General features: G+C 37.2%; 1 protein-coding gene across 1 annotated transcript in view; it reads left to right on the top strand.

Annotated features, from left to right (window-relative positions):
- LOC311440486 (serine/threonine-protein kinase TNNI3K) overlaps nucleotides 1–13657 on the top strand; it is a 60407-nt gene that overhangs the window by 5969 nt on the left and 40781 nt on the right. Inside the window, exons 5-12 of the mRNA XM_084527487.1 lie at nucleotides 382–492; nucleotides 6044–6142; nucleotides 7218–7356; nucleotides 7635–7779; nucleotides 7871–7975; nucleotides 8597–8691; nucleotides 9340–9489; nucleotides 11945–12031. Of these exons, the coding sequence (XP_084383613.1) occupies nucleotides 382–492; nucleotides 6044–6142; nucleotides 7218–7356; nucleotides 7635–7779; nucleotides 7871–7975; nucleotides 8597–8691; nucleotides 9340–9489; nucleotides 11945–12031 (931 nt within the window). The remainder of the gene's footprint in view (nucleotides 1–381; nucleotides 493–6043; nucleotides 6143–7217; nucleotides 7357–7634; nucleotides 7780–7870; nucleotides 7976–8596; nucleotides 8692–9339; nucleotides 9490–11944; nucleotides 12032–13657) is intronic.

The following is a 13657-nucleotide window of genomic DNA, read 5'->3' on the forward strand; positions in this document are numbered from 1 at the left end:
ACTTCTCCTTTGCAAACAGTGAATATAAATTGGAGAAGTCTCTTCTCTGGGCTGGATGATGATGGAAGATAGATCCCTAAGAAGTAAAAATTATGATAGCTCTGTTTGGTTCAGTTAGAACAAGTAATAGTGAGAAAAATGGTGTGGCTTCTCCTATTAATTCTACCACCAGACCAATCATTTTAATTCTCTGTGCTTAATTTCACTGTTTTTAAAGGAGAAATTATTAACTAAATGTGTTAATGTTTTCTCAAGCATGACTTTATCACTATTATTTGATAGTTCCCATTGCTGTTGTTATACTTGGAAGAATGTGTTTGATATTGTGAATATGTTTGATACTTGAGTCCAGAAATGATGTTTTACATGCATACCTTTTAGGACAATGCAGAACTAGTAACAGCACTGCTGCATGGTGGAGCTGATATTCAGCAAGTTGGATATGGAGCCTTGACAGCCCTTCATATTGCCACAATAGCTGGTCATCATGAGGTATGTTTCTACTCCTGTGTACAGGAAATGATATGAGTGAGTGCCAAGATTAGGAAGTCATTTTGTTTGAGATTGATACTATTCAAAACAAAACTCAGAATTGGTTTAGTATAGCTAATTTATTTATTTATTTATTTTTGTACATTTGGGGGAAAAACATATCTGTATATTGATTTTTACATTGAACATATATGCCCAAAGGGCCTAGATCTGTTTGTACATCTCTTACTTTAATAAAAATATCTTTAAAATCTTGGCAATAAACAACATTGCTTTAAATATCAGAAGCATTAACCAATAGATACATGATGAAACATTGTCATTCATACGTGTCAGAATTCCTGAACCTGGATATGGGCTGAGGCTTAGAAATGCTGTCCCTCTGAGTGTGAAAGAAGCACAATAAAAGAGGTTTATTTCCTCTGCTAGGTCTCACAGGCTCTGCTCCACATCTCTGACATTTTTACTTCGAAAGGGGAGAGGCATTCTCAGTTTAGAGCTGTTTTGGCTTAGTACAGAGAAAACTATTATCAGGGTAAGTCATTTGTAGCATGAATCTCAGACACCCATACTGGTAAGTCGCCTGTCAGTTGGAGACTTCCATCTCCATTGTTGTCCCAAGAAGCCTTTCTCTTGGGGAGTACAGGAATGAAGAGAGGGATGAGATTCCCTGAATACCTATAATCAGGCCCTTTCCTTTCTAGACATGTTGTTAGTCATGAAACTGTTTTCTTTTCATTTACCACCTCAGTTCAGTCATTTTTTACGTCTCACTTCTGTCACCCTGGCAACAGCTCACTCAGTGTAATTTATTATTTTTTTAACCTTGTGAAGTACCGAGTGTGCAAAATTACTTTGGTAATGAAGGGTTTATTACTCTAAACATATGCATGAATGTGGGTATTTTAATTTTTATCTTCTTTGGGTCCTTTAAGCAAACAAAGATTTTGTCATCTGTTTGGTAAATTTTGACTTTTATGGAGTGCTAGACTAATTCAACAAGAGAGAAACATCAGATTTCTTTGAAGAGAGATAAGCAAGAAATGCAAGAAAAAAGTAATTAACTATGAAGAAGGAAATATAGATGATAATAATAATCAGCTTTAAGCTGTGAATTTAGTATTATGTCGTAGACTTATAATTGCACTTCCAATATAAGAGTTCGGCTGGATGACTGGAACAAAAAGTGGCTGTAGTTTTGAATGGAAAAGAACTTACACGTATGTGCATGGCAAGAAAGAATGTATGTTTTATGAATACACAAGTTACCACAGTTACTGAGATTACTGATATAAAGAAAGCCATCTCTTCTGCTACATTATCAGTCAGATTATACAGATGTACACACTGTTTATTACACATATGTAGCTATAAATAGTTAAATAATTTTATATAGAATGAAATGGAGATAAGACATTTCTTTTCAAACAAACAGTTTTGTTGGAGAAATGATAACTCTAGAAATTTTCTATACCATCTGAAGAAATCTGCCAACATGTAAGTACCTGGTGTAAGAATGTACGAGGGTAGCCACTGAAGTTCAGCTGAGGAACTGTAATACTTCTTAATCTAGACCATTTAGATTTTCTTTCTTTGACTTACTGTCTCTGATTAGTCTGAAGAAACCTTGCGTTCTGTAGAGAGCCTGTGTATATGATGAAAATTAAATGGAAAGAAGGTTAAGACAATTTACAGATGGACACCAAAGAATTCAATTAAAAAGCTGTCAGTCTTCAGTGTTTCAGTCAACAACTCTAACAGTGATCAGGGGACAAATCAATCTATAGCATCTGTTTGTCTGCAAGTGAGGAAGCATGTTAACAGGGCTGGCTAATAATTCATATTTTGAAGGTTAGAGTTTTGGGATGGAAGAACTAGGCTCCTCCGTATGCCTGTACACAACTGAAGCTGAGAATGGGAAAGGATGTGTGTTTACCTTGCAGCATTACATCCCTAACCTCACATGTGATGTCATTCCCTTCAAGTAGACATAAAGGTGGTTTTTTGTAATAATTTAATGGAACTCTTCCTAGTGTATCCTATTACTAAAATAGTTTAAAAAACACCATATCTGTTTGTTTTGTGCAAGACATGATGGAGATGCTAACCAGAAACTTAACCCTTTAATGATCTTTTTAGTTTTTAATGGAGTGTTTATTTAGTATTTCCAATATGGACTTGTAACTAGGTAATGTTTTTTTTAAGGAATTATATTTCACCTGGAGGATATATCTTATCATTAATGAAATTGTACTTTCTAATGGAGTTTCAAGACTTCAAATTATTCTATAGAATGTGTTACTAGTAAAAAGTTTGTTTAAAATAGTCTTTTTATCTCATAATATTTTCTGAAGTGGAAGGGTTTCCTCCCCATACCCTGTACTTGTTAACTTAGTTTATTAATCAGCACAAGTTTAGTGCCTCGTTGTGTCCTAAAAGAGCTATTCATAACAAGTACCTTTTGTAGCTGAGTTTGTTGTTGTTGTTATTTGTTTGTTTTTAATTGCTGCCTCCCGTCATATTTGTAAAGCAGAGTCTTGTACTGAGATCTGCTAGTGCGATACCATGTGTCTAGTTTTGGCTAAACTCACTGTATGGGATTTTGATGCAAGCTGAGGGTCATGTTTTTTAAATAGTCCTATGAACAGCTCTTTTTTCAAAGACTTAGTTGCATAGACTTGCATTTATCACTGCCTGAAGTAATGTCCTTGCCCTTCCAGCACCGATGAGTACGTGATCACTGGTTTGTAGTGTTCTGATGCCAAGGCTGCAGGTGTGGGAGTTCTGCATGATATTTGCAGAAGGCTGTGTAAGCATGCCACTACATAAATGAAAGGTCAACTATGCCACTTAATAGGTATTTTGCTCTGGACTTCAGTGATGCCATTATATTTGTTTATTCTCCAGTCTCCTTTTTTGTCCCTGGAAAGTGAGAACAATTTAACAATTATGTAATAAAACTATTGGTTACAGCAGTCATCACTAGAAGCAAAACAAAAGATCATATGGGTCATGTTGGTCCATTCTTCCAGCCTGTTTGGGTCCCTCTGGATGGCAAGACTGCCATTAAGTACACCAAATTCTTCCCCCGTAATCTGATGTCCTTTGCAAACATGAGGAGATTGCAGTCCATTACTGCCGGCATGACCACTATTAACAGTGTTAAACAGGACAGGTCCCATTGTAGACACCTGTGGTACTCCACTTGATACTAGCTTTGAGGTAGAGTTCAACTGTTTAATTGATGCCCCCCAAGTCCCATTATTCAACCATTTTTTTTACCCTGCTAGTTTTGCATCCAATTATACCATAACATCTCAATTTTGATACAAGAATATTTGGGAGGTACTGTTGAAAGCCATGATGAAGTCAAAATAAATGCTAAAAGTCATTTAGCCATTTAGCCACTGCTCTCCCCTCACCCACAAACCTACTTGTTTTATCACAGAGCACAGCCAGGCTGGTCAGGCAAGACTTAAACTTGGTAGATCTGCACTGATAGCTCTGTACTGACTGCACCCAGTCACACTGAGGCATTGAGAGGTTAAAGGGTTAAAGATCTTTCTTCTATCTTTTCTTTCTTTTTTTTTTTTTTTTTTTCTTTTAATCTGTACTTTGATATTGACTACAGATCTAAATTGACAATTTAGTTTTTAGTTCTGTAGACACAGAGTCTGGCTATGGCTGCTTAGGATACTTCTCATCTCCAGGATTGCCTTCATTTGGGAGTCCTTTTCCTCTTGCTGTTTTCTGCCTGCTTACTTGCATGTGCTCAGATCTCATATGTTCCTGGAGCAAAACCACAGCAGCCAAATGTAAGCATCAGCTTCTGGGACTTGTTTGTAATCTAATTCATGAATGATGCTCACTGTTTATCCCATTCCCATCGGAAGTATGTCTATCCCTGCCTAGTATGCTGTACCACCACATACGCTCCCAGGATATTTTAGTTTCTGAAGAATGCTATTTGACAAAGATGTCCAGCATTCCCTGTTAGTACTGAGGTGCTGAAGAATAATTCCACAGGACAAAAGATATAGCAATTGTCTTCTCCCCTGGTCTGCTTTCAGTATAAGGGCTTAGTCCTTGAAACACTTAGGTCTCTTCTGTAATCCACTGGGCCTTTTTCTATCCTATTGAGGTCCCTGGGTTTTGAAGAAACAGAATTGGATTTTGGTGCTATTTCAAGGGGAGGCTTACAGCTGACATCATAACAAAATAGTTAAAATCAATTAGCAACAGGCAAACCTGAGTATGTCAGGGAATGGACCTCACACAGAAAAAGTATTGTCAGTCATACGGAAAAAAAAAAATAAATTTAAATTGTGTAAAGGAATAATCCCTGGACACTAATATTGCGTAGTAACAGGTTTTAGTTCTCTGAGTACTTGAGAATGACATGGATTTAAAGGACCGGCCACATCATTGCGTGTGTGAAATGGTTTGGTGGTCTCAGCTTAGATACAAGTTGACAGAAATGTGCATCACCATAGCTGGCATTAAATGACATAATCAATAGAAGTCTCAATGAGGACATACAGGTATGATTATAAGCATATAAGCTGGCTATTGCCCCTTCTTTGTGATGAAGAAAAAGGAAGGAAAGGAAGGAAAGGAAGGAAAGGAAGGAAAGGAAGGAAAGGAAGGAAGGAAGGAAGGAAGGAAGGAAGGAAGGAAGGAAGGAAGGAAGAAAGGAAGGAAGGAAGGAAGGAAGGAAGGAAGGAAGGAAGGAAGGAAGGAAGGAAGGAAGGAAGGAAGGAAGGAAGGAAGGAAGGAAGGAAGGAAGGAAGGAAGGAAGGAAGGAAGAGAAAGAAAGAAAGAAAGAAAGAAAGAAAGAAAGAAAGAAAGAAAGAAAGAAAGAAAGAAAGAAAGAAAGAAAGAAAGAAAGAAAGAAAGAAAGAAAGAAAGAAAGATTAGCAGCTTTTTAAGCTTCAATAAATAATTCAAGGCAGTTTCATTTCAGACTTCTATTTTGACAGTTATTCAGAAACCCAGTGTTTGATGATTAATAGCTGTTTATGACAACATTGGTCTCCTGAAAGTTGAAAAAGTGATAATTTGAAAGAAAATGCTTAAGGTTATATGTTGAAGCCAAAGGGCTATTATCTTCTAAAATACAAAGAAATCTTTACACAATGAGGGAATTATGCTTGAGGATTTACCTGCATGCATTTACATTTAAAAGGATCTTTCATTCTGTTTTATTTACTTCTGGAAACTCTGATATGTTTACTGCTCTTTGTTCATAATGGTTAAAAGAAAATTAAAGGACAGACTCGTTTCTGTGCCTTTGGCTTTGCAAATCAAGTTTTTTACTGGCAAACATCTTCAGGCTAATCTATAAAGCATCAGTGACATTCAGTGTTCAGATAAAGTACTGTAAATTAATCACTTTTACACTTTATACATAGTTCTTCACTTTTATATCTTGCTTGTTTAGGGCTTTTTGCTTCTTTTAAATTGGTGATGTAAGGATTAGAAATCTTGTTTTACTAGCTGACCTCATATATATAGTGCTTCTAACTGGAATTTTCTATCTGTTTCCTTCTAGGCTGTTGATATTCTTTTGCAGCATGGAGCTTATGTGAATGTTCAGGATGCAGTATTTTTCACCCCATTGCATATTGCTGCATATTATGGGCATGAACAGGTAACTAAGTGGAGCAATTTCTGAAAGTTGAGTGTTGGAATACTCCAGAAAACTTCAGGTTTATTGTTAGATATTTTTACTTTACCTTTAAGAGGGACCTACCATGAAAAGAGCTCATGTACTGAAGTCAGTTCCTGGTTTGGTATCTTCCCTCTGGGTCTCTTGAAACAAATGATTATCTAGACAGCTCCATTAACCTATAACAGGCTTGGACCCATAGACACATTTAATTTGACTCTTATTCATCCCACATTTCAGAGATTTCATAAGGAATGTAATGTGAGTACACTATCTTAAGTCTCTCTAAGGAGGTGAATATCATTACCTACTAATAATTGAATGGCAATTCTATTGGTTTTCCTTAAAATTCACTAATTTAATTATGGACACTTTAAAGTTCATGGAAAAAAATATAAAGAGATGGATTTTTCATGAAGTATGGTGCGTATAACAAGTTCAAATGTGCTTGTTTCATTCACGCAGACCATGAACTTATTGAAACACTGTCTCAAAAACTGACCAAAGCTGACATCCAATCTTCTAATTCTCTTCTTTTACTGAAGTGTTGTTCATACATGGTTAATGTAGCAATCCATTCATTTGCCCTGAATAGTTCTCTTATGTCAAAAGTAATAATGGGTCTATTTTGGCTTATGTAAGTCATTCCCCATACCTTTCTTTGGCTAAAAGCATGTACTCTGGGCCATTTTCAAGCTACAAAAGATGAGCTCTAGGTAGAATGTATTTTTCATTTCAGTGACATGTTACTCGGAGTGCATTGTAGAGTTATAGGAAAAGCTTTTGAAAGAACAGAGACTAGATTCACATGATTGAAAACGTTCCACTTCTGTGGTTGAATGTCAGCAAGGTGTGAACCATGGATGTGTTCCTGAGATCCTTCTTTTCATATACATGCACCTCATCATCCAGTAACATTACGAAGCTCCTCGTATGTTGGTCTGAAAGATTAGTTTCTTTATTTGCCATAAACCACTTTGAAAAAATAATCACATCTGATTTTGTGAAAAGATTTATTTTCATATGATATTTTAATTAATCTTGATGAACTAATTAGGTAACTCATCTCTTGCTAAAATTTGGAGCTGATGTGAATGCAAGTGGAGAAGTTGGAGACAGACCTCTCCATTTAGCTTCTGCCAAAGGCTTTCTCAATATTACAAAGCTCTTGATGGAAGAGGGAAGCAAAGCTGATGGTAAGAAAAGATATTTTTAAAAATCATCTTTAACATGGTATTCTATAGATAATCAAGTCTTGAGTCTTGAATTTGAATTTAATTTCCTAACACTTATTTAGGAAAAATATAAAACAAAACAAAAACAAAACAAAACAAAAAAATATATAAAACAATATTTTAGTAGAAGAGATTTTCATAATGTATATGCAATAGACATAAAGTATTATTGAATATTCTGAACAAGTTATGTTAAGTATAAAATATTTTGTTTGGTTTCTTTCTGGCTCAAATGACAGTGAATGCTCAGGACAACGAAGATCATGTTCCTCTGCACTTCTGCTGTCGATTTGGACACCATGAAATTGTAAAATTCTTACTCCAGAGCAGTTTTGAAGTTCAACCACATGTGGTTAATATCTATGGAGACACACCTTTACATCTGTGAGTCATGTGGAGAAGCTCTGTTTTACATAGCTTGGACCTAATTAAAAAGTTGGCATTGTTAACAACTCTTTACTGACTTCATCTTCAGTGCTTGTTACAATGGAAAGTTTGAAGTTGTAAAGGAAATAATTCAGCTCTCAGGAACAGAAAGTCTCACTAAAGAAAATATATTCAGTGAAACGGCTTTCCACAGGTGAGATATTTAAAATACCATTGTCAATAGAATAGCATTTCTAGATGCATGCAATGCAACACCTGAAATAACAAGCATCTCACCAGCCAGGTGAAGAACAAAGTGAGCTCAACATGGATATTACGTTTATGTCTTGACATACAGGAGAGGACATGGATTAAGAGGTACAACCAGACTGTGATCAAGGAGCAAGGCAGGGAAGGAAATGTAGGAAGAGCATCAGGTCCACCAACATCTATATGAATAATAGTTCCTCTTTCTGTCCAGTTTGGAAGCTGACTGTAGTTCTTCCCAGAAACCTTCTGGGTTCTAGATATTCTAAACTAGAAATGAGGTGGTAGAACACAGTTTGGTTACAATGCTGTGAGACTGCAAAGTGTTATATAAGAGGACTTTGAAAAACTGATTTTATTAATTTATACAATAATAATTAGAATGCTCATGAAACAACAGACATGAACATATTTGCTTTGGTGGATTAATCATGCATTTGCATTTCTAAGGATCTTTTATTCTGTTACGTCATTTTTATCTCTTTGTAATTCTTTTTAAATCTTTAGCTACACAAAGTATTTGTCCTCTCATGGACTGTAGCATTCACTTTTTCTTTCATTTTTGCAGTGCTTGTACCTATGGAAAGAACATAGAACTTGTGAAATTTCTTCTTGACCAGAATGTTGTAAGCATAAATCACCAGGGAAGAGATGGACATACAGGTAACATCCTCATCTTTATTGTGTATTAGTGCATATACCAGCACCAAAAAAAATTGCCATACACACTCAGGATTTCCAAGGTAACTAACATGGTAATTCAATGATCAGCATCCAATTACCTCTCAGAGAGATCTGAATATTTTTAAAATATATTTTCAAACAGGCTTAAAAATGGTAAGAGTTCAGTGAGGATATGCCAGCTTGTATATGACTAGTAAAATGTGATGTAAAGTGATTCTCCCATAGTTAGACTTCTAAGCAGGTCTAAGAATTGGGCCAAAGTATTATTCTGCTAGGGATGGTGAATATAGGATGTAGTGTCTGAAGGGCTGCATGCCTCCATGTCTCTACTACAGGCAAAGAAAAAAAAAAAAAAAAAAAAAAAAAAGGCTTCTTTGCTTCTACTTGTTTTTCCTCACATGCAAAGTTGTTAAATGTGATTTGTAGGTGGTAGAGTAAATGTTGACATTCTGTATAGCAGGCAATAGATTGGTTCTTGCAGCATTATTTTTCCATCTACTGCCTCAGGTTTTTGTTTCATAATATATTCCTTTATCAGGTAAATTAGTTTGTTCTTTATATGTGTTGCTGCAAGTCCTACTATAGTGTTTTGACAGTTATGCTTACCATGCTTCTCTGATGTTCTAGGATTACACTGTGCTTGCTATCATGGTCATATTCGTCTAGTACAGTTTTTACTGGATAATGGAGCTGATATGAATCTGGTAGCTTGTGATCCCAGCAGGTCCAGTGGAGAAAAGGATGAGCAGACGTGTTTGATGTGGGCTTATGAGAAAGGTATTTCAGTTTTCTGGTTTTCATTACAAAATTCATAGGAACAGTATAGACAGGAGATAAGAGCACAAAATAACCCTTCAGCCCTGTAGACTGAGCTCTCACCACCTGCTTTCTAATTCACGGCGTGAAGGGTTATAAAAACAAGCCCTTATTTTTATCTTCTCAGATATTCTGTTGAACATGAGTTTACTTCAACACAAAGTCAAGGACAGAAGTATTTATGTGCTGCTAAAACAGGAAACAGCCTGTTCAGAAAGGCTTCTGGGACATACATGAAGAGATTTAATTTTATTAATGAAGGAGGCATTAAAAGGAACAATACATCAGAGTTAGCAATCTTCAGTTCTTGCAAATATGGCTCAAAGCAGAGTATTCTCCATGGTTCCTGTTATACTGTTGATATGTCAGCTGCATGGTGTGTTGGGTATATGTGGCAAGGGATGGGTAGCAGGATGATCTGCAGCAGTGGCTTCTGTGAGAAGATACAAGGAGCTGCCCAGTGTCAGAAAAGAGCCATGTCTAGCCAGCTCCAAAAGGGACCCACTGCTGACAAGAGATGATCCAGTGAGCAATGCTGGTTGTGCCTCTGGGAGAGCAAAATAAAGAAAAGGTAAAATCTGCTGCACAACTGTAGTTAGAGAGGAGCAAGAAAAACACGAGATAAACAATCCCACAGACACCAAGGCCAGTGAAGAAGGACAGGAAGAGCTGCTCCAGGTGCCAGAGCAGAGGATCCTTTGCAGCCCATGGTGTCCCACAGAGGAGCAGATATCCACGCTGCAGCCCGTGGAGGAGCCCCCCCGGTGGAGCAGGTGGATGTGGCCTGGAGGAGGCTGCGGCCCATAGAGAGCCCCCTCAGGAGCAGGCCCTGGGCCGGAGCTCAGGTCTGGGGGAGCTGCTGCCCACGGGGAAATGGGGTGGGAGCAGTTTGCTCCTGATGGATGGACCCCGTGTTACAGACCCATGCTGGGCCAGTTTATGAAGGAATCCCATCAGTGCTCAACAGCCATGTATTTATGCGGACTACACTGCAGTTTATTCTTCCTGGCATTGCCATGCTTATGGACTGTGAAAGGATATTTAAGTAGTCTCTTAATTGCTTTGGTGAAGAAGTTTCCATCTTTGGGCTAGCATTTATGTTAATTTAATCATTAACACTTCAAACATTTATCTCAAGCATCCTATGAGTTTGGATGTCTATAAAGGTGTTATCTGTAGAAACCTGTCCTTGAATTAATTTCCTGTGTTTTCGAGGAGTGTTCCTCTTGTTCCTCTTCTGACACTCTTTGGTGTGAGCTCATGTTCCTAGCAGCATTCTGAACCAGCAGAACATCTTTTCTGGAGAACATAGTTTCTAATAACAGGAGAGGGAAAAAAAAAAAAAAAAAAAAGCTTAACTTACCTTTTCTGCTTTTTCACTGAGCAGGCAGGAAATTGCTCCAATTAAATGGAGCTGCAAGAGCTATTGAAATTAAAGAAAGCATTTGGTACATGATCATTTGGCATCATGACCTTATTCCAAAAGCATGAGGTCTTTTTCTTCTTGCCTGCTCTCGTATTTGTAATCAGCAATCAGGAACATTTCCTACCAGCTTGTGTGTATGAATAAGCAATGCTGAGCCCAACCCTTCACAGTGAGCACAAAACAAGAACTCCAAAATGCTGTTTTTTCTGTATGTTTTCTAGGGAATGGGGAAAAATACAAGTTATATTTGGAGGACTCTGGGACGTTCCCCCATCCTCCAAACCATTGCAGTACTATTTATTATGACAATGATTGTAATGAAGTAAAACAGTAGACTTTAAGGGCCTTTCAGAAACCTGATATTGGCAAAATATTTTGTACGAAAAATACTGTAGAAAAATATATAAACAAAGAAACAAATAAATAAATAAATGAAAAGAGAGCTTTGAAAGGCTTAGAAAGGATTTTTGAACATTACCTAGCAGAATTTTGTACATCAGATATCTGAGAGACTCAGCATATTGTGTGCACACAGACCTCTGGTTCTTTGCGAGAAGAATGACGAGTATAGCAAATGTCTACAGCAATATAGTGTAAACATTTTGTCCAGTTTGGGACACCATAACTGAAATATTTTCAGGCATTGGTTTCCATTCTAAGGCTTCTTGAAGACTACAATCAACCTCCATCGATCAACCTCCATTTATATATTTCTGTAGCAGGTGTTGTTGTTTTTTTTTTCTATTGCCGTGTATCACATGTTAGTATTAGGTGAGCTCAAAATAACATGCTTGCTTTTAGGTATTTTCCCAGTATTTCTGTAGTTTAAAATTATATTAAATTTTAGATTGGCATTGCTGCATCCTTGCTTACATGTTTTAGAGACACAGTTCTTTTTTTTTTTTCCTTAATCCCCTGATTTTATATAAATTGATTTTTAAAGTGACTGTTGAGTTTACCTACAAATCCTTATATTCCCTCTTTCTTTAGGTCATGATGCCATTGTGACCCTTCTGAAGCATTATAAACGACCTCAAGATGAATCACCATGTAATGAATATTCGCAGCCTGGGGGAGGTATGGTCTGAGAAATCCCTTTAATTGCTAAACAAACGGCCTGATCCAAAGACCACTGGGAGTCTTTGGGAGTGCTCCACCAATGCGAAGGAGCATTGGATCTATTCTGCATGGCACAAAGAAAACTAGTGTCATAAGAATCCCCATTTTCCACATGTCATATATCCCCTTTTTCTGTCAAAATTCTTCCTTTATCTGAAAATAGAGTTGTCGCTTTCTATTCCTTGCTAGGAAGAAAAGCTAAAAGCTGAGATGATCATTTCCCAGTAATCATTACTCATAGCTTTTAACATCCTTAATGCCTTGTTTAGCTATTCTCTTTTTGTTGTCTACCTCTGATGTTTATTTGATTTCTGGCATTCAGTATATTTCCATGCTCAGTCCCTTTCATATTTTTTAATATCTTTAGATACATAATTCACCCTTGGGAAGAATTAGTTACCCTTTCTTGCTACAAAATTACTCATTGGCATCTGTATGGCAAGTGGCAAGAAGAATATTAATTCAAGCAGATAGATAAAACATTTTACAGTGTTTTGAGAATGTTTCCTATGGAGAAGGTAAATATGTTATACACTGCAGCTTGTCCAGGTCATTGACTTCCTGTCATGTAAATAGGAAGAACCCGACAGTCAGCAACAGGATCATTCTCCTCCCTACCTTTCCACATCCACAGAGTAGTTTAACTTGTTCCAGGTTTAGGTTTTGTACATATCGAGTTCAAGTAAATCTTTAGAGGACCAAGTTTATTCATGCATTGGAAATCCATTTTGGCATTAAAACATCCAGAGGGACTTTTAATGTTGACTGTTAAAAAGAATTCAGCTCCTGTTTAAGTAGAAAAATGAGATGAAATTTTTGGTAAACAAAGCTGAGGTCTTTTGAAATATCTACTTAATGAGCTGAACAGACCAACTTACTGGCAGCCCAATTGTCAGAATTTGTTAATATGATCTAAGTACCTTTACAAAATCTATCTGATATGAAAGGCTACATTGGCCCTTCTTAATGTTACTGAAATTCAATATTGTTCTACAGAGTTTAGTGAAGCTATAAGCAAATCACATTCAAGAATCTTAGAATGGTTTGGTATGGAAGTGACCTTAAAGGTCATCTAATTCCAACCCACTGCCATGGGCAGGACACCTTTCCCTAAACCAGGTTGCTCAAAGCCCCATCCAACCTGGCCTTGAATACTTCCAGGGATGAGGCATCCACACCTTCTCTGGGCAACCTGTGCCAGTGCCTCATCACCCTCTGAGTAAAGAACTTATTCTTTATATCTGATCTAAATTTACTCTCTTTTAGTTTAAAGTCATTCCCCCTTTCCTGTAGCCCCCTTTTGGTACTGGAAGGCCACTATAAGGTCTCCCTGGAGCCTGAGCATTCTCCAGGCTGAACAACCCCAACTCTCAGCCCCTTGATCGTTTTTGTGGCCCTCCTTTGGGAGTTGGCTTTCTGGGCTGCAAGCATACACTGCCAGCTCATGTCAAGCTTCTCTTTGACCAATGCAGCAATATAACATGCCACAATCTTTTGTGTGTGAATACTTGAATGTATGTTCGTCCTGGTGTTGGTTTTGTTGTTCTTGTTGTTCTTTAAGCAACCATTGCCTTGTTAATTTAT

This window comes from Aythya ferina, assembly GCF_964211825.1.
Source record: "Aythya ferina genome assembly, chromosome: 8".
In the NCBI taxonomy this organism is placed as follows: domain Eukaryota; kingdom Metazoa; phylum Chordata; class Aves; order Anseriformes; family Anatidae; genus Aythya; species Aythya ferina.